Source organism: Chionomys nivalis, chromosome 18 (genome assembly GCF_950005125.1).
Source record: "Chionomys nivalis chromosome 18, mChiNiv1.1, whole genome shotgun sequence".
NCBI lineage: Eukaryota > Metazoa > Chordata > Mammalia > Rodentia > Cricetidae > Chionomys > Chionomys nivalis.
In genome coordinates, this window is record NC_080103.1 from 22,154,150 (window position 1) to 22,171,683 (window position 17,534).

Genomic DNA, 17,534 nt, shown 5'->3' on the forward strand with positions numbered 1-17,534 from the left:
GTGTGTCAGATGGAGGTTGCTCCTCTCCAGATGTTAGAGAGGTTAGCTGGCAAGCGTCCTAGATCATCTGTAAATTATAAACCCACCTTCTTGTTCAGCTGTACACGCTGAATTTCTGGGTGGCTATTGCATCTCCATCGGAGTACATGGTCTACACATCCCGGTTCCTTCTGGACTTGTTCCAATCTTTCTTCATTTCCAGTTGTCCCAGTCAGGTCTATCCTAGAGCCATGCAGGCCTTAGGAATCAACCATTCCATTGTATTCAACCCGTGAACACAACAGCAGCTAACTGCATTATGTCTGCAGAAAACTAGGGTTTGATGGTTACAGACTCATCATGCTTCTCCAAGAACTGTCTGAATAACACAGTGTTAAATAGAGACACAGGAAACCTCACTGACCAGGAGATTTACTGACAGTAAATTTACAGAGAATAAGGGTCAATTCAATCCCCCTTCCACAAATAGGAAGGGTAACCAAGAATGAAGGTCCCCATGCCAGTGGAACTGCAAGACAGAAGAGGACATCAAAGACCCAGTAAAAGCAATATCCTAGAAACCCAATATTGACACAGCCATGGATGTGGAGGTAGGGAGACCATCCAAAGTCCCTCCTGGCCACTCCCACCTGCCACATCATCATTCTTTAAGCCCCATTCACTCATTTTCACAGCTCAGAGTCCCAGTACACGTTACAATGAGTGAGAGTCCAGACAAACATACTCTGTCCTCTAGAGAGCTTTGTCCCCGCTGTGAGGGTCTTGGATTAGAAGCAAGATGTTTCAAATTCCCTCCAGTTTCATAGACTCTTTAGAGGCGGGCACTACAGGCTCAGAGCTCAGACTCTTGGAAGCAGCTGTGACGCTTGGCAAGTCCACAAAGAAAAAAGAAAAAGACACAACACAGAGCGAGTGTGTTTCAGGCTTTATTGGAGATGAGACAGGCCTGGGGGAGCCCCGCTGTTAGGAATATTTCCTAAGCGAGCTCTCTGACGACGCAAAAGTTCCCAATCAAGCCAAATCAAAACAAACCAAATTAAGAAATATCCAGGTTCAATGGGAGATCTGCGCTCTCGGGTGGCCCCGAGAGGGAAACGGAAAGCCACAAAAAAGCGACCCCCCCGAGGAGGAAGAAAGGGGGACCACGTGTTTTTCTTTTGGGGGATCACTTAAGTACCCCGGGGAGTGGTACCCTACGGGTGGGGTCAGGACCTGGCCTGCTGGGATTTGAAGTCCAGACCAGGCCTGGGATAGATGCGAGGGACTGGGGCCTAGGCTCCCAACCTAACACCCGCCACTGGGGAACTTGAAACAGTATTGACCTGTACGGTAATTCTAGGGAACTGTGTTAAGGGCGAATATCAAATCATAGAAGAGGACTGTGTGGTCGGTTGGGGCACAAATGAAGAAGGGGCCTTGGTGAAAGGAAGCGGGGAGAATGTCAACCACAGGGACTTGACTAAGACAGGCCTGATTAGGAAGCAGGGGACTGACAAAGCCTTGTGGAAAGGAGAAAGAAATGGGAACAGTGAGGCAGCGGTGCAGAAGGCCAGCTGTCCCAGGGCCTGGAGGACCCCTGTGTGGACAGATTCTCCCTGGGAGTGCCAGCATGGCAGGGGCTGGCAGGGACCTAATCGGTACCCCATTGGGCCATCTTAGTAAACACGGGTCTTGGGAGAAAGCGGCTACTCTTCATGTAGGCAGAGATCTTCTTCAAGCCCTGCAAATTGGGAAGAAAGCACAGCAGGAGTTCGGGTCTGCAGCCTCACTAGGCTGAGCAGCCCCAGCAGGAAGAGCATTTCTCAAAAACTCAAGCCCTGGAGCACAGCACAGCCAGTTTAGCTCCCAGCCCTGGCAAGAGAACTCTTCAATTCCTATAATACAAGAAAGACTAGACCCCATGAGGTGCTTTATACCCACTAAAGTTACAATGAGGCTCAGGAAACACCAGCAGAGGTCCAGCGAGGTTAACCAACTTCCCCTTCACGCATGGTAGTGACCAAGAGAGGGCTAGAGTCAGCCTGACTCTGGGGCTGCCAGGCTCCTGCTCGACCTCCCCACGCCCCCAACAGACATTCCACCGGAAAGCACTTTCTAGATTGTATTTACACACACAGGAGGGTTGCAACAGGAAGAAAAGAACCAGGAAGACAGGTGGAACCCAGTGACTTGTCAAATCCTGAATGAAAGGGGACATCAAGAGAACAGCCCAGAAAAGAAAGACTGAATATCATCCTAAATGATTTCCTGAGAGCAGAGTTGACAATTCTTCCGCTGGCTCCTAAGGACAATCTCATTGCACCCTGGCTGCCCTCATCTGTACCCACAACACAGGAACCACTTCATGTGACTGTATGTTGTGCTATAAGGCATCCCAACCAAGCTGGAGAATACACAGACAATTGCAGAGGGTGTGAAAAGATCCAAGGCCAACTAGACACAAGCTGGGCTAAGGGGCGCTGTATTTCTCCACGCACCTGCCCTAGAGCCATGCCAGCGATTGGACATTCCCCTAGGGCACCCAGCCTGGGCGAGCACACAGCCCATAAGAATTAGGTGGGAAAGCACAACCTTCTTTGGTGGGAAATGAACCAGGTCAACAGATTGCAGGGAGGAAAAACCCTTGGATCAAGACCTCAGACTCTCCATTGTAGACGACTCGAGACTGAAGTCTGGTATACTCCAGACCGGGCTCAGCAGCTATGGGGAGTATCACATTCATCTCGCAGTCTGGGTTTCTACAGCTCTCTACTGATTCTATCCCGGGGTTGTGGCGTTTGCACACCAACACCTTTGGGGATTTTGAAATGGTAAGTTTTGCCCCATACGGGTCTGTAAAGAAAGCTCAAAAAAAAAAAGAGAGAGAGAGAAAAAAAAACCCTCCTACTTGCTTTCCTTTAGTCTCAGGTTAGAAAAGCATTGAGGAAGAGAGGAAGGAGGTCAAGCAAAGGAAGCAGGAAAAGGGCATCACCTCAAAGCGGGCCAAGAAGTCCTTGAGGTTTGGGAAGGCATCCAGGCACGTGGGCTCAAATAAGCGGTATTGGTCAAGAATATCATAGGCGAGGAAATCCACATAGGTGATCTGCAGGAAGCTGAGGGTGAGTGGCCGGCATCTGACAATCTGGGAAGAATGGCAGCTCCTCTTTCTACCTCCCTCTCTTTACCTTGTCCCCTGCAAACCATGGCCGCTTGCCCAGGAACTCAGAATAGATTTTCATCTTGTCGGGGATGGCCTTCAAGAACTCTGGCTTCTGCTTCTCCTGAGACAGAAAACGGCTGTCACCACCCTTAGGCTCAGGCTCCCAGCAGGGAGGCTGCTGGCCTTGAAGACCTATGAGTATATCATTCCTATTTTATTAGTAGCAGAGGTCATTTGTTAGAGGTGATGGGAAGACAGACAGGAATGCTACGCTGTCCCTCACTCTGTCTCCACTGGTACCCAGAGGCTGTGAGTTACATCCGGGACTTCCTAAGTGTCGTGGATGCTATGGTCCGAGAGATCCAGTGGAGTCACGGGAACAAAAGATTTATAGATCCCAGGAGAAGACGGTTATACCTGGGCTTGTGGGGGCGCATGAGAGCAGATCATACATTTGCAGAGCACGCACCAGATTTGAGCAGTCACTAATATTGGCAAGAAGAACAGCAAAGGTCCTCTGACTGGCCCTGAGCTGCCTCCTAGGAGGATGTCCTGACCATGACTGATGCCAAAGACAGAACTCTTGGAAAGTACTAGGTATATGTGGGAAACCATTGCACATGTTTCCAAGTCTGGGTACCCTGTCTTCACAATGTGTTTGTAGGAGGGGTGTGTGTGTGTGTGTGTGTGTGTGTGTGCATGTGTGTGTCCTGGAACCAGCTCTTGTAGACCAGGCTGGCCTCGAACTCACGGGGATCTGCCTGCCTCTGCCTCCTGAGTGCTGGGACTAAAGGTGTGTGTCACCACCACCCGGCCAGGGTCTACTTGTTTTTAATGTGGGTACTGGAGATCCATTATCAAGTCCTCAGACTTACACATCGAAGACTTTGACCCTCCGAGCCACCTCCCTAGCCCTTATTTTTATCCTCTGAGTCTGTGTTTTAAGAGGAATTGTTAGTGGGAACACTAGGTTAGATGACACGTGGAAGCGGTCAAACGACATCAAACGAGAGAAACATCAGGGATTTTAACGACACAGTAAATGTCTAGGGTCAGAAAGTTCACTCTATAGCATCTCAACCATATCTTACAGGCTATTCTAGTAGTGATAGCTTCACAGTGTCATTGTGCTATCTCGGTCACTCTGCTGGTAAGAGAGGAGAGCTTGGAGAATCAGTAACTGAAGGAGGAGGCTGCAGATCAGAACGCAAGCCTTTAAGTCCTGTTGCCAACCCTGCCCGCTCCACCACGGGCAACTCACAAAGTCAGGGTTGCAGCAGACTATCATGAGATGGATGCGGGTGTCCATGACCTGGTTCTCCAAAGTGTCCACACGAATCCTCTCCTGCTCTGTCTCCCCACCTGCAGCACACACAGGACAGACTCACCCTCAGCATCCCGCCCCAGCCAAGACAAGGAGATTGTCCCCCATGCCCACCCTGCAGCCAACCCCACTCACACAGGTTGTGCTTGCGGCCAAGGTAGCGCAGGATGGCGTTGCTCTGAGTGATCTTGTGGGGGCCGTCAATTAAGTAGGGCAGCTGGAAGAGCAATAAGGGATGGTCAGATGGGATATGGGGACCCTAAACCCCCTTCCTGGGTGAGGACAGACATGGCGCCTGGTACTCAGTGTGTCTGGCATGGGAAACCCTCCGTGAGAGCACGACATACACTGAATGGAAGAGCCAGGACACAGGACATCACAAAAACAATGTGGAACCCTGGAATGGGTGCAGGGGAGCTGACACACGGATCTCAAATGTCCTCAGCCACCCAAGGAGCTGAGGAGGGACACCACGGCTTCCCCAAATCTCCCCTTCCTTGCACCTACATTGGGAATGTCCAGTCCCAGATTGAACTTCTCACTCAGCCACTGGCTTCTGTCAAAGTTGGGAGCTGTAAACAAGAGGATGTGGAAAGAAGTCAGCCCAGGGTCTAACTCTTCCTCCAGCACCCCACCCACCCAAGGAGTCAGGAGCAAGAAAGCAAGAGACTCGGAGGGATCTGTAACCTCTCACACTGTCACCATCGAAGCTGGAGAAGAAGGGTATAAACAGCTGGTAATAAGGGAGCCTGGACCCAAAAGGACCACAGTAGTGAACCCGGGACAATTATAAATACAGGTGGATCAGGAACTGCATCCCCAGTGTCTTTGTTTTCCTTCTTCTTGTTGTTTGAGACAAGATCTATCAACTACATAACTCTGGCTGTCCTGGAACTCAGTCACTCTGTAGACCTGACTGACCTCCACCACACAGAGATCCACCTGCTTCTGCCTCCCTAGTGCTGAAAAGAAAGGCGAGCTCCATCACATCAGGCCATTCCCAATGTTAAAAAAACCAAATTGCACCCTCAAGAGGTTTCCGGAAGAAGCAGACTGTAGCTGCAACTGTGTGTAGGGGAGCTGCACACCTGTGGAATAAGGGGCTAGGCATGGGCTGCTGAGCATCACTGGGCAAGAGGGAAGGAAGCAGGTGACTGACCAGAAAGGCGTCATTACCGTCCCCCATGACGTATCTCTTCTCCTCATAGCTTGAGTCTGTGTATTCCAGGAGCAGGCGAATGGGGTGTGTCAGCTGGAAGATGCCAGAGACAAGAGGTGAGAAATAGTGGGGACCTTGCTGTATGACTTCATCATCTTCTCAAATGAGTCCTCCCACACTCCACAAACACAGGCACCCGGCGGTGTGCATACACACACACACACACACACACACACACTCACACCTGCACAGCCTCGCCTGTGCAGCTTCGCTAGTCTGAGCTCCAGAGAGCTAAGTGGAGTATCCCTCTGCTAGGAAAACAGCCCTGGCAGCTCTGAACTTCCTGCCCAAGTCCTAGTCCCACCCGTCAGGAGGACCCCGCTCTCACTCCGCGGACATTCCAGTAACCCAGTGTCATAGGCATGGTGCCAGGGCAGTGGTCTTCTCAGACTGCCTAAAGAAACGTTGAGCAGGGAACTTTAAAGGACTAAGGGAAAGGTGGGAGGGGCCTTGTAAATAGTCCCGCCCTCCATGCCCTTACCCCACTCAGGCCCAGCCTTTAACCCTCTAAATCTAAGCTTCACAGGGACTTTGAACCCGAAGCCAAAGGGCCACCCCCCACCCTGGGAGAGGCAGGAGAAAGATACCATGCAGTCTCAGGTCCAGGATTCTGATCGGGGAGGGGAGGGTCCTCCAATCTCCTTTAGTGCCTTCTCCGCCACGGACCCCTGGTGCTCCAAAAGCTAAAAGTGCTTTCTTTCCTTGAAAAACTTGGCTTTCACTCCTAGACTGTGGAAATCTGTCATTCAGGAAGGTCCAACTCTGAACAAGAGATAAAGCAGGTAGCCCCTATCTTGAAAGTTCAATCCAGCCCCTTTTGCTGTGTCCAGAACAGCCGGTTTGTCAGCTGCCAGGCTTTCTCACCCACCACAGCTCTATGATCCGCCTAAAGTCATAAGTCAGTCCACGACACAGGAAGGACGCCAGGGACAATCAGAAAACAGCTAGTCTCAGTATTTTTCTTTAAGAAAAATGAGGACTCGGTCATATACACAGCAAGTTAGTGGCCATAAAAATTAGTATCTTTGGTCCTATTTGTGAATAAATCCAGGAACCAGACACTGAGGGCATAGGAACTCTGAGATAATCCCATCGTGTTGCAGGGCAGCTGGTTGACAATTTCCAGGCAATTATCACAGTGCAAGGGAACAAAGGGCTCATAGGTGGGGGGTGATGGAGTGGGAGAGCATGTGTTCCAAGAAGCTCACTGTCAAAGGACAACAGGATGCTGTCCACACACAGGACACTAGAAGTCCAAAGCTAGGCCCTCATCTGTACGGATCCCTGATTCTGGACCTTGCCCAGGCTCCTGACACATGAGTTTCTGGATATGACAGGGTAGCACAAATGGCCTTTCAAGTTACCCTGGGGTAAGTAAGCGTCCTGGGGTAACCTTCATAAGGAAAATGTCCTACCAACAGCAGGGTCCCACCTGTCTGCTTTCTCCCTTGAAGGTGAGAGACTCTTTCAGAATCAAGAGGCTTGCAATATTAGTGGACCAGAGGGTGACATCACCTTGTTTACAGAAACTTATCAGACAATGAAAAACAAATGACAGAAGTGGAGACTAAAATGGGTTTGCAAGTCAAAGGACAAGGCCTTTGCTCTGCACAAAGTGCATTTTGGGATGAAGTCACCCTTTACTAGATCCAGGATCTGAAGCCAACATTTCCACAAAGGTTTGCCCTCGGGAGGGTGGATGTGCAGTGAGGGTGCAGGGGACAGGCAGAGGCTGGCTTCAGTCTGTGAAATTAGGGAAGCCACACGCTTTGCAGGTCTCAGTAAGGATACAGGCTCAGAGACCACGTCCCTGGAGCTGGCAATGCCTGTGGCAAATGCTGCTTTAACGTTAGAACATGTCCACCTGCCCACTTCAGGTTCCTGCGATGCCCAAGCTCAGAAAATAACCTGAGGCCTTAAGGACAATGACCAGTGTCAAGACTGTCCAGAGAAAGACAGTACTATTCACCCATGCATGTAACTGCCTGTTTCTATGAGCTCCTTTAAGGATTTGCTATTTTGAATGTTTTTGTGCACATTGAGCTTAGAAAATTTAACATTCTGTATTTATCTGGAAAAAAAAATGAATTTTAAGGTCGACTAGAACAATTAGTTTAAAAGACATTAAAAACATTTAATGAACATTAAAGCAATTTTACATGGAACAGAAATTGTGCCCTTGTGCTCATTCAGCTTGCTTCCTCCTTTATTAAAATTGAGTCTCTAGCACAGAGGCCCCATGGGTGAGAAGGTCCTTCATGTGGACTGTAAGTTAACTACTAAAGACCATAAGTTCGGTGAGAATTGCAGGGAAGTATTTCCCTAGTGTGAGGCACGTCAGCATATTTCCATAAGTGGGTGGATGATAGAAGAAGAAACCCTTGCTGGCCAGGACAAGAGCTCAGAAGAACTGGAAGGGAGGTCAGAGCCCTGGAGCCCTTTAGAGGACAGAACAGCTCTGTGGAAGGATAGGGCTGGGACAGCAAGCCCTCAATGCAGGGGCCTGAGTTAAGATCATCACGGGACCCTTTGGATGAGAGAGGGCTCTGAGAGGCAACAGGGAACAGTGGGGATGAGGGACATGGAAAGATGTCTGAAGCCAGTACTGTGCTGCAGAATTTAATCTCAGTGTTGACCACTGGCCCTCTGGCTGGCTCTGAGCTCAGTCACAAGTTCACAGCACAGAAGTTTTAAAGACTGCAGGGGAAATGAGGACCAAGAAGCAAATTAAGTGGTCTCTGCCTCATGGAAACTTTCTGACAGTATCTGACATGATAAACTCAGGAAATTCCAGAGGTCTTAGTAATGTGGCTCACTTGGGAGAGTGTGGCCTAGCACACACAGAACCCTGGGATCCATTCCAACACCCCCTCCACCAAGCATATGGGAACTGATCTAATCTCAGCTCTCAGAAGGGGAGGCTGTAAGACCAGTGGTCCACGGTGAGGTATGTAATGAGTTTAAGGCTAAAATCAGCTTTAGGACTGAGAGATGGCTCAGCGATTAAGAGGATTGACTGCTCTTCCAGAAGACCCCAGTTCAACCCACATAGTAGTGCATCACTGGTTTCTATCCTGCTCAGCTTTTCAACATGAAAGAGGTAGCAATGAATGCCAAAGTTATGCTTCCCTCCCAATGCTGCCATAAAGTAGTATGCAGAAGGCCCACAAATTTTTTTTGTGGCTAACTGAGCCATGAGGCCCTCCTTCAAATGGGAGGAGATGGAAATTTTAAGCTCATAAGAGTTGAGAGAAAGAACAGAGACTTGCAAATCTGTATAAATAATTTTAAGGAGCTTGAGAGATGGCTCAGAGATTAAGAGCATTGACTGCTCTTCCAGAGGTCCTGAGTTCAATTCCCAGCAACCACGTGGTGGCTCACACCATCTGTAATGAGATCTGGTGCCCTCTTCTGGCATGCAAGCATACATGGAAGGAATGTTGTATACATAATAAATAAATCTTTAAAAAAATAATTTTAAAACTAGGGATCCATTTCTTCCATATATAAACATCATACTACAATGAACCGGTCTTGTGTAAATACCACAAAAAGTGAATTGAAATATTAAGACCCAAATGAATTGATAATGCACAATAATTAGTGGAACAGAAAATATTTGGCTTTCAGGAACTAGCTGGATGGAATTTCAAAACCTCCCAAAGCTAGGAAGTTCCACCAATTGTCATAAACTGCTCTCAGGTCTGGCATAAGTGTACACCTGGAAGGCAGCACGGTGATGATGGCTGTAAATTATTCTTCCTTTGGAGTCTCAATTCCACCTAAGTGTCACTGAGAAAGAATATGGTGCCTTGGTCATAATAGCTTCCATACTCATACATGGCATATATGACACAAAGATGGGGGAGGAGGGAGGAGAAGAACATGTGGACCAAACAGCTGAGCTGCAAAGGGGATATTGGACCCTGTACACAGTGCTTTGTACACTCCAAGTATCACAACACAGACTTGGACACTCACTCAGCAATCCTGACCAATTTGTCCAGCCGTGACACTTGTCCAGAGGGAACCTGAGGTTAAGAATGCTTAAGCAACTTCCCCTTCACATAGCTAGTCACTAGAACAGGCCCTAGGTCAGACTGGTTTTGTGGTTGGCTTCTGCGAGGTTCCTGAGCCCATGCCTCCTGCCCTCCTGCAGGGAACTCCATCCCTCTCTATGTGCATAGACATGATCCTGGTTCACAGCTAAGCTCTTAGCCTAGATTTGCACACAAACTGAATTCCCAGCAGGACAAAGGAGTCTGATAGCTCAGTGTGGAATGGAAGAGGTCTTACTCAAAGACCCACGAAAATCAGGATGAAATAGGACCCTGGGAAAAGGATCCAGAAAGAAAGCCTCGTCAAGGTTGTAATCAAGCCCCTGAGAACAGAAAAAGTCCAAATTCCTCCACTTGGTGCCTTACGTCACTCTCACAGTGCCAAAACTGACCTTATCTCTAGGCCTGATAAGGGACCAGGTTGGATAACACCCACACATGCCATTGACCTTCTAAAGGACAGAAAGGGTCATATACTTTCAAGAGTTCAAAGCTATCCATGACTTTATACCTGTAGGCGGAGGCTGCTTCTTCTTCTCCTGGCCACCCATACCTGAAATAATCACACAGAAACTATATTAATTGCAATACTGTTTGGCCAATAGCTTCTTATGAACTAACTCTTACATCTTAAATTAACCCATTTCTATTATTCTGTGAATTACCACAAGGCTCGTGGTTTACTTGTAATTTTCTGTAATCTGTCTTCTTTGGCAGCTACATGGAGTCTCCTTGACTCTGCCTACTCTCTCTATATATCTTTTCCAGTCTGGCTATATTCTTCCTTGCTATAGGCCAAAGCAGCTTCTTTAAAACCAATGATAATAAAACATGTTTTTCAAAGGCAGTTCAGTCACTATCTGCTGTGTCCTACAGAATGTCTTGCAGACTCTTTCATAAATCAGGAACCCCGAAAGATCATCTCACCTTTAGGCAAGTTCAGCAGTCCTCTCTCTGCGGGTTCTTTGTGTCCAGTTTATGCAATAGTCCAGGCAAGAGCAGTTTCTTGCCCAAATGGCTATCAAACTCCATAAGGTGCCTCTTCGATGCCTATCTACTTCTTGAAGTAGATTGGTGCTGCCAGGAGCAGAGTGTCTCATTGTCATGAAAAACCCTAAGTTATTAAAACATTTAAAATACCATATTCTCTAGCCTTTGAAAGATATGATGAATGCCTATCTGAAATATATGCATGCACATCTAGAAAATCTAACTAACATGACTACAAACTTGACTATTACTGATAATTATCCATTAATAACCTATATACATTACATTTTTAAGTGAACTACACAATCACAATACCTTAATCAATATCAGAAATACATATACATATAATAAAATTGACCTTAAATTAATATCAGTAAACCAAGATTCATATCAATGCAAATTATTCACATCTATATCATCCCCCCCTTTAAATGTAAAAGAACATTTATAAACAATATATGGGAACATGGGCGCAGTTTTTTCTCTCCAAACTGCTTCCTGCTGAATGGGGGCGCTGTTATTCGGGTCTTTTATGGGATAACCTGTCTGCTAGGTTCATCTCAGTTGGCAGTTGAGCGAAGCAATTTTTTAAGGGTGTTCACAGCAACCCTTCAGGAGGGCGTGGTCTATTATACCATATTGTGATTGAAGAAGCAATCCATAGAGTCTCATTCTCTGTGAAAACAAAAGAAGAAACTCTTTTCCAAAGTATCATATCCTTAGATCCAAATTCTGAAGTCAAGGTATTTTGAAAATATCTATCTTGGATTAGTTCAGCAACATTTATAAACAAATATCTTTTAGCAGCTGTTGCTCCTTCCTCAGCATTCAAACAATTCAAACAGAGCATAATAGCATATAGTATCAAGATTCTCATTGTATTTTCCATCTTCGTGCAGCTTTATTTTAACCTCTATTTCATTTACTTTTAGTTTTATTTTATATTTTCTGTATATCTTCATCCTGGAATAACTCTTTAGACCAGGCTGTCCTTGAACTCTCAGAGATCCTTCTGTCTCTGCCTCTCAGGCATCGGGATTAAAGGCGTGTGTTACCACACCTTGAAGTCACAAAGGTCAATCTCCCTCTGCCTCCCAAGTGTTGGGATTAAAGGTGTGTACTACCACACCCAACTACTTTCTTTCTTCCTTTAATACTTTTAAGAACTTTAACATTTAGCCTGCATATATTTTTAAACACACTGTAAATCATTTAAAGTTTTCTTTGTCTTTGAATCTCTCTTTACTGTATATCTCTCTTTTTCTGACCACATGAATCTTTAATTTACCAAGCAATATCAGTAGGACGAAAGCCGTGGCTTTGACGGCTGGATCCAGCACATTCCTTAGCTTTCCAGCCTCATGGCAGAGGTACTGGCTGTAACCATGTTTACCACCACAACTCTGTGGCGTTTCAAGGTCCTTGCCAGCAAACAAGCTACAACACTCAAATGCTCTCTCTGTAGCTGACCTCTTGCCTCAGAGTCAGAGTTTGCCCTGGCAGGACAGACCAGAATGCCAGAGTTTTAAAACAGCACAACTTTTTTCCTGCTACGTCTGAAAACAAACAAGCATGCAGTCAGCTTTTATCAATACCTTTTAAGTGTTTCGTGGCAGGACATCTTAAAAGAGCTGCAAGGTTTTGCAGCTAAGGCTGAGTCAGAAAGCCTCTCTTAGATGAGAGCGCTTGCTTGCCTCTAGCAGGCAGAGCAGACCCGAGAAATTGCTGCTACCAAAAAACATGCTTTACTCTATTCTTTCCCAAGCTTTCTCAGGCTTTCTGTAGATTCAGTGCCCCATGTTCATAGAATGCAGAGGGAAATCCCACATCACTTTCCCTTTTCTGTCTAATTACAAAGGAAGTTTTAACTTTAACATAGTAAAATTACATATAACAAGACAGGTATCAAGCAAAAATTACAGTTATAATATTTATATATACTTTATCTTTTATCATAACTAAGGAAAACTATAACTATCTATTCTTCAACTCCATCAAAGACTCCAGAAGGACAAAACATTACCTAAGCTAACAGGAAGTGCATTGTAAGCAACTTCCAAAACTCTAGAATTGACAGAGACATCTTGTCACCTGAACAGTCACCCAAAGTTCTTCTGTAACATTGGGGCATCCATCTTTAGCCTACAGGCCCATAGTATCATGAAGCAGGAAATGTTAAAGACAGTTACACCTATATTGGCAGTTTGTCAGTCACTTTCATCTGTGTCCTGCAGAATGTCTGGCAGACTCTTTCATGAAACAGGAATCCTAAAGGACCATCTCACCTTTAGGCAAGTTCAGCAGTCATTTCTCTGTGGGTCCTGAATATTCAGTTCATGCAACATATCATTAAGCAGTCCACGCAAGAACGGTTTCTTGCCCGAATGGCTAACCAATTCCATAAGGAGTCTCTTTGAAGCCCATCATCCTCTTGAAGTAGATTGGTGCTGCCAGGAGGATGTGTCTCATTGTCATAAAAAGTCCTAAGTTCTTTTTTTTTTTTTTTTTTTGGATTTTTCGAGACAGGGTTTCTCTGTAGCTTTTGGTTCCTGTCCTGGAACTAGCTCTTGTAGACCAGGCTGGCCTCAAACTCACAGAGATTCGCCTGCCTCTGCCTCCCGAGTGCTGGGATTAAAGGCGTGTGCCACCACCGCCCGGCCAAGTTATAAATTCTTAAAAACATTTTAAATGCCATATTCTGTAAGTCTTTAAAGGGTCTGAAGTATACCTATCCATTTGAAATATATCTTTGTACATTATAAAAACCTAACTAACATGACTACAAATTTGACAATTATGGATTGCTTTCTGTTAACCTATATTTCTTAATTATACATTACATTTTTTAATGAGCTGCACAAACGCAAAACCATAATCAAGAGCCAAAATATACATATAACAAAAGTGACCTTAAATTTTTATCAATAAGCCAAGATCCATACCAATGTAAAGTATTCATCTCTATAGCATAGCCCCCTTTAAACGTAAACAAACATTTATAAACAATCATTTAGGGAATTTGGGCGTAGTTTTCTCCAAACTGCTTCCTGATTTTTGTTGGGTAAAGTATTTTTGGGTGTTCACGGTGACCTTTCAGGTAATCTTGTCCATCAAACCACATTAGTCTGGAAGGAATCCACAGGTTCTCATCCTCTGTGGAAACAAAAGCAGAACTTCTTTTCCAAAGCAACATATCCTTAGACCCAAAATTTGAAGTCAAGATGCTTTTAAAATACATATGTTGGTTTAGCGTAGCGACCTGTACAGTGAAATGTCTTTCTGTACTTAGCTCATTCACAATCAAAAATGCTTAAGAAAACACAATAGTATACACAATCCAGACTCTTTGTGTCTATTTCATCTTTACGTGGCTTATTTTTCTTTAATCCTTTAATCTATGATTGTCTGTACTCTGTCTCTTTAAAGTATTTGTTTTATTTTTAAAAACCATTTACTTTTTAAAATAACTGTTTATATTCTTTTTCTCTCTCTCCCAAACCTACATACAATTTTTGAATGCACTGTGTCTCCTTTAGGGGTCTTTTATGCATGAATCTGTCCTTTTGCTTTTCTGCAATCCTTTTCTGTCCAGCAGCACTTCTTAAAATGTTAAGCAACGAGACTAAGGCAAACTGGCCCTGCCTCTTGGCTATGCCCAGTCCAACATGACGGAGGCATGTTCACTGCCTCTGAGAACTATGCACATTGCCCCAGCTCCAGAGTTGCAGCAGGTCTGTGTCACCATTAAGCAATTTGTAACACATTGCTCACAGACCCCATTTAAGTGCTTGGCCCCCTGAAGAAGCCAGAGCTGTTATTGCACCTAGCACAAACCAGCAGCTTTTGCTGCTACCACTGAGTCAGGAAGCCTTCTCTTTAAAAAATCATGCTTCTGCTTGCTTTTCTTTATTAACCAATGGTAATAAAACACATTCACAGCATACAGAGGGAAATCCCACACCACCTGTCCTCAAAAATCCAGATGCAACCCTCAACTGCCACTCCCGCCTCTGTTCTCTTTCTCTCACCACAGCCATGCTAGCTCTTGCATGATCCTCAAGGCCTGAATCAGAACCAGCGCTATGAGAACTATCTGAGAAAGTATGCAAGTCAGAAAAACAAATTCCAGGCTGAAATACTTGTTTCCCTAACACCTCCAAAATCGCTACTAAAGTAGATTGTGTGGGTATCTCAAAGTAGATTCTTAGTGACCCATGGCTGCCCATGAGTAAAACCAGCCTAGGCTCCTAGCACCCAGTAGGTACTAGATGTACATCAGAGTCTGTGATCTCCCTGTCTCTCTGTCTCTCTCTCTCTCTCTTCCCTCAGTCCCATGATGAAGACATATTTTTTTTCTTTTGAGTCAGGGTTTCTCTGTGTAACAGCCCTAACTGTCCTACAACTAGTTTTGTAAACTAGACTAGCCTCTAACTCATAGAGATCTGGTTACCTTTACCTCCAGAGTATAGAGATTAAAGGTGTGCACCACCACCGCCTGACTGGATGAGGACATCTCAACAGAGATTGTCCAGAGAATCACTATACAAGAGAATGTCCATGTTAGCATGTGTCTGTTACATGTCTAACAAAGACAAAGTAGCAGAGAAAATCAGCCTTAGTGAATTAATATTTATTCTACTTCATGGTCTCAGAGGTTTCAGTCCATAATCTTTTGGCTTCCTGATGGGGAAGAACATTTATGGCAAAGAGTGGGTGCTGGAGAAAAGCTGCTCACCAGATTGTGCCAGAAAGCAAGGAGAGGGGAAGGTTGTAATATACCTCTCAGGCCTACCCACCCTTCATACCTATTCCCTTCTATTAGGGCCCCGTTTGGGTTTTCCTCTCAATAGTCTTTTAGTAATTCCACAACTATAGGACTTCATTGATGGGTCCCAGATTCATATTACAACCAATTCCCAAAGGCCCCACCTCTGAACACTATTACATTGAGGGCCATGCCTTTATTCAGTATATGAGCCTTTGGACAACAATTCAAATCCACACTCTAACAGGATGAGAGAGATAAAAAAAAGACTACTACTCCACGGAATGTTCAAGATGGATTCCATGAGAAAGGAATCCTGGGTAGTGCTCAGACCCAGCACCAACCACAGTGTAGGAGGCCAGTGACTCCCAGTGGGACTCTGACTGGATAGGGGTCTCTGAAGCCCATCTGTCTCCAAGAATATGTCTTAGTCAATTCCCTAATCATCGTGACAAAAACACCTGACACAGACAATGCATGAGAGGAGAGGATTTTGAAAACATGTTGCATGACTTTGTCTGTTTGCAGGAAGAGGACGGGCATGGCATGACACACATGGCAGTCAGAAAAGACATGCAGGAGTTCTGGGGATTGGCCTCGGGTCATCAGGCTGACAGCAAGTGCCTCTGTCCACTGAATCACATCGCGGAAGACTTGAAGATTATTTTGGTTCATGGACTCAGAGGGACTTCAGTGAATCTTTTCAGGGAAGGCATGGCAACAGAAACAGCTCCCTTCCCTTTGCCTTGTGCCTGGGACACGAGGGCCACTCCCCAGGATCTGTAGCATCTTCAATTTACTGGGCAAGCCTTCAGGTGCTGTGGCTTCTGTTTCTCCTGAGGCTGAAAAACAGTTGTCATTCTCATTCACAAGCTCCCTGGCAGAGAGGATGTCCTTTTGGGGCTGTGGCGTCCCCAAGTGGGCTGGATGAACAGTCATTTTCCTGAAACTGGGCTTGGGTTACAGGAGAGGTTGCAAGATAACACATTAGCATTGACTGGACTCCTAGAGAAGCTGATGTCTACAGAAGGGATGGGAAATCGGTCAGGAATACAGCTCTGTCAGCCTGCCCTGGCGGTGCATCTGTAATGCCAACACTCATTTGCTGTGTCCCAGAACTTGTCATGAGTCTGCCAGACCCCCTGCCTTTCAAAGTTTCAGCTGAAGAGTCTGCTGCGATTCTGATGTGACTTGGGGTTTTTCTCTGGCCCCTTTCAATCAGATCATGTGGAATACACTCTGATACGTAGTCTCAACAAGAACATGGCTGAAAAGAGGGCTCAGCGGTTAAGACACCCACTGCTCTTGCAGAGGACCAGAGTTTGCTTCCCATTACTCACAGGGATGGCTTTCAAGCACCTGTAACTCCAGCTCCAGGAGAACCGGCCACTGAGGATGAGGGCACCCCACGTCCATGGATGTATGCACTCAGGCAGAGAAACTCAGAAACATACATTAAAAAGTCATTTGGTCTAATTTTAAAATCTGAAGACAGGAAAAGAGCAGGAATAATATCAACAGCCCATTGCCCCTGAGTGTGTTCCCACTGATACAAACTCTCTCTTGAGGGTTGAACTCATGAGGTGAGAACACCTGACTGCATCCAGCCAGGGACAGACTGAAAAAGCAAGAAACTAAAATTGCTCCTCAAAGATCAAGAGGCTTACAGGAGACCACTTCCTAAATAGATGCCCAGCAGCACAGACACTGAGAGAAACAATTAATAAATGGGACCTCCTGAAACTGAAAGCTTCTGTAAAGCAAAGGACACAGTCAACAAGACAAAACGACAGCCTACAGAATGGGAAAAAATCTTCACCAACCCCACATCAGACAGAGATCTGATCTCCAAAATATACAAAGAACTCAAGAAATTGGTCATCAAAAGAATGGGGTACAGACCTAAACAGAGAACTCTCAACAGAGGAATCTAAAATGGCTGAAAGACACTTAAGGAAATGCTCAACATCCTTAGTCATCAGAGAAATGCAAATCAAAACAACTCAGATTCCATCTTACACCTGTAAGAATGGCCAAGA

The 17,534-nt window shown here is 45.7% G+C and overlaps 1 protein-coding gene across 2 annotated transcripts; it reads right to left on the reverse strand.

Moving 5' to 3' along the window:
• Positions 1 to 924: 924 nt before the first annotated feature.
• Positions 925 to 6,315, reverse strand: LOC130889636 (glutathione S-transferase Mu 3). Of its 2 annotated transcripts, none has more exons than XM_057793502.1 (8): positions 6,270 to 6,315; positions 5,640 to 5,715; positions 4,971 to 5,035; positions 4,599 to 4,680; positions 4,401 to 4,501; positions 3,165 to 3,260; positions 2,972 to 3,082; positions 925 to 1,720 (listed from the first exon to the last, which is right to left on the reverse strand). In XM_057793502.1, the coding sequence occupies exons 1-8, from the start codon at positions 6,270 to 6,272 to the stop codon at positions 1,631 to 1,633; spliced, it is 624 nt and encodes a 207-aa protein (XP_057649485.1). In that variant the 5' UTR covers positions 6,273 to 6,315; the 3' UTR covers positions 925 to 1,630. The 2 variants fall into 2 exon arrangements, with proteins under 2 accessions (XP_057649485.1, XP_057649484.1); XM_057793501.1 differs by lacking the exon at positions 6,270 to 6,315 and adding an exon at positions 6,011 to 6,063.
• Positions 6,316 to 17,534: the final 11,219 nt, after the last annotated feature.

What these genes read in the sequence shown, in the direction of transcription:
- LOC130889636 (XM_057793501.1), bottom strand. Translation starts at nt 6,046, where the DNA reads ATGCCTATGACACTGGGTTACTGGAATGTCCGCGGA. An exon ending in CATGGTTTGCAGGGGACAAG is followed by an intron (nt 3,083 to 3,164) that starts GTAAAGAGAGGG and finishes AGCTTCCTGCAG; the next exon opens with ATCACCTATGTGGATTTCCT. An exon ending in ACTTCTTGGCCCGCTTTGAG is followed by an intron (nt 1,721 to 2,971) that starts GTGATGCCCTTT and finishes CCCAATTTGCAG; the next exon opens with GGCTTGAAGAAGATCTCTGC.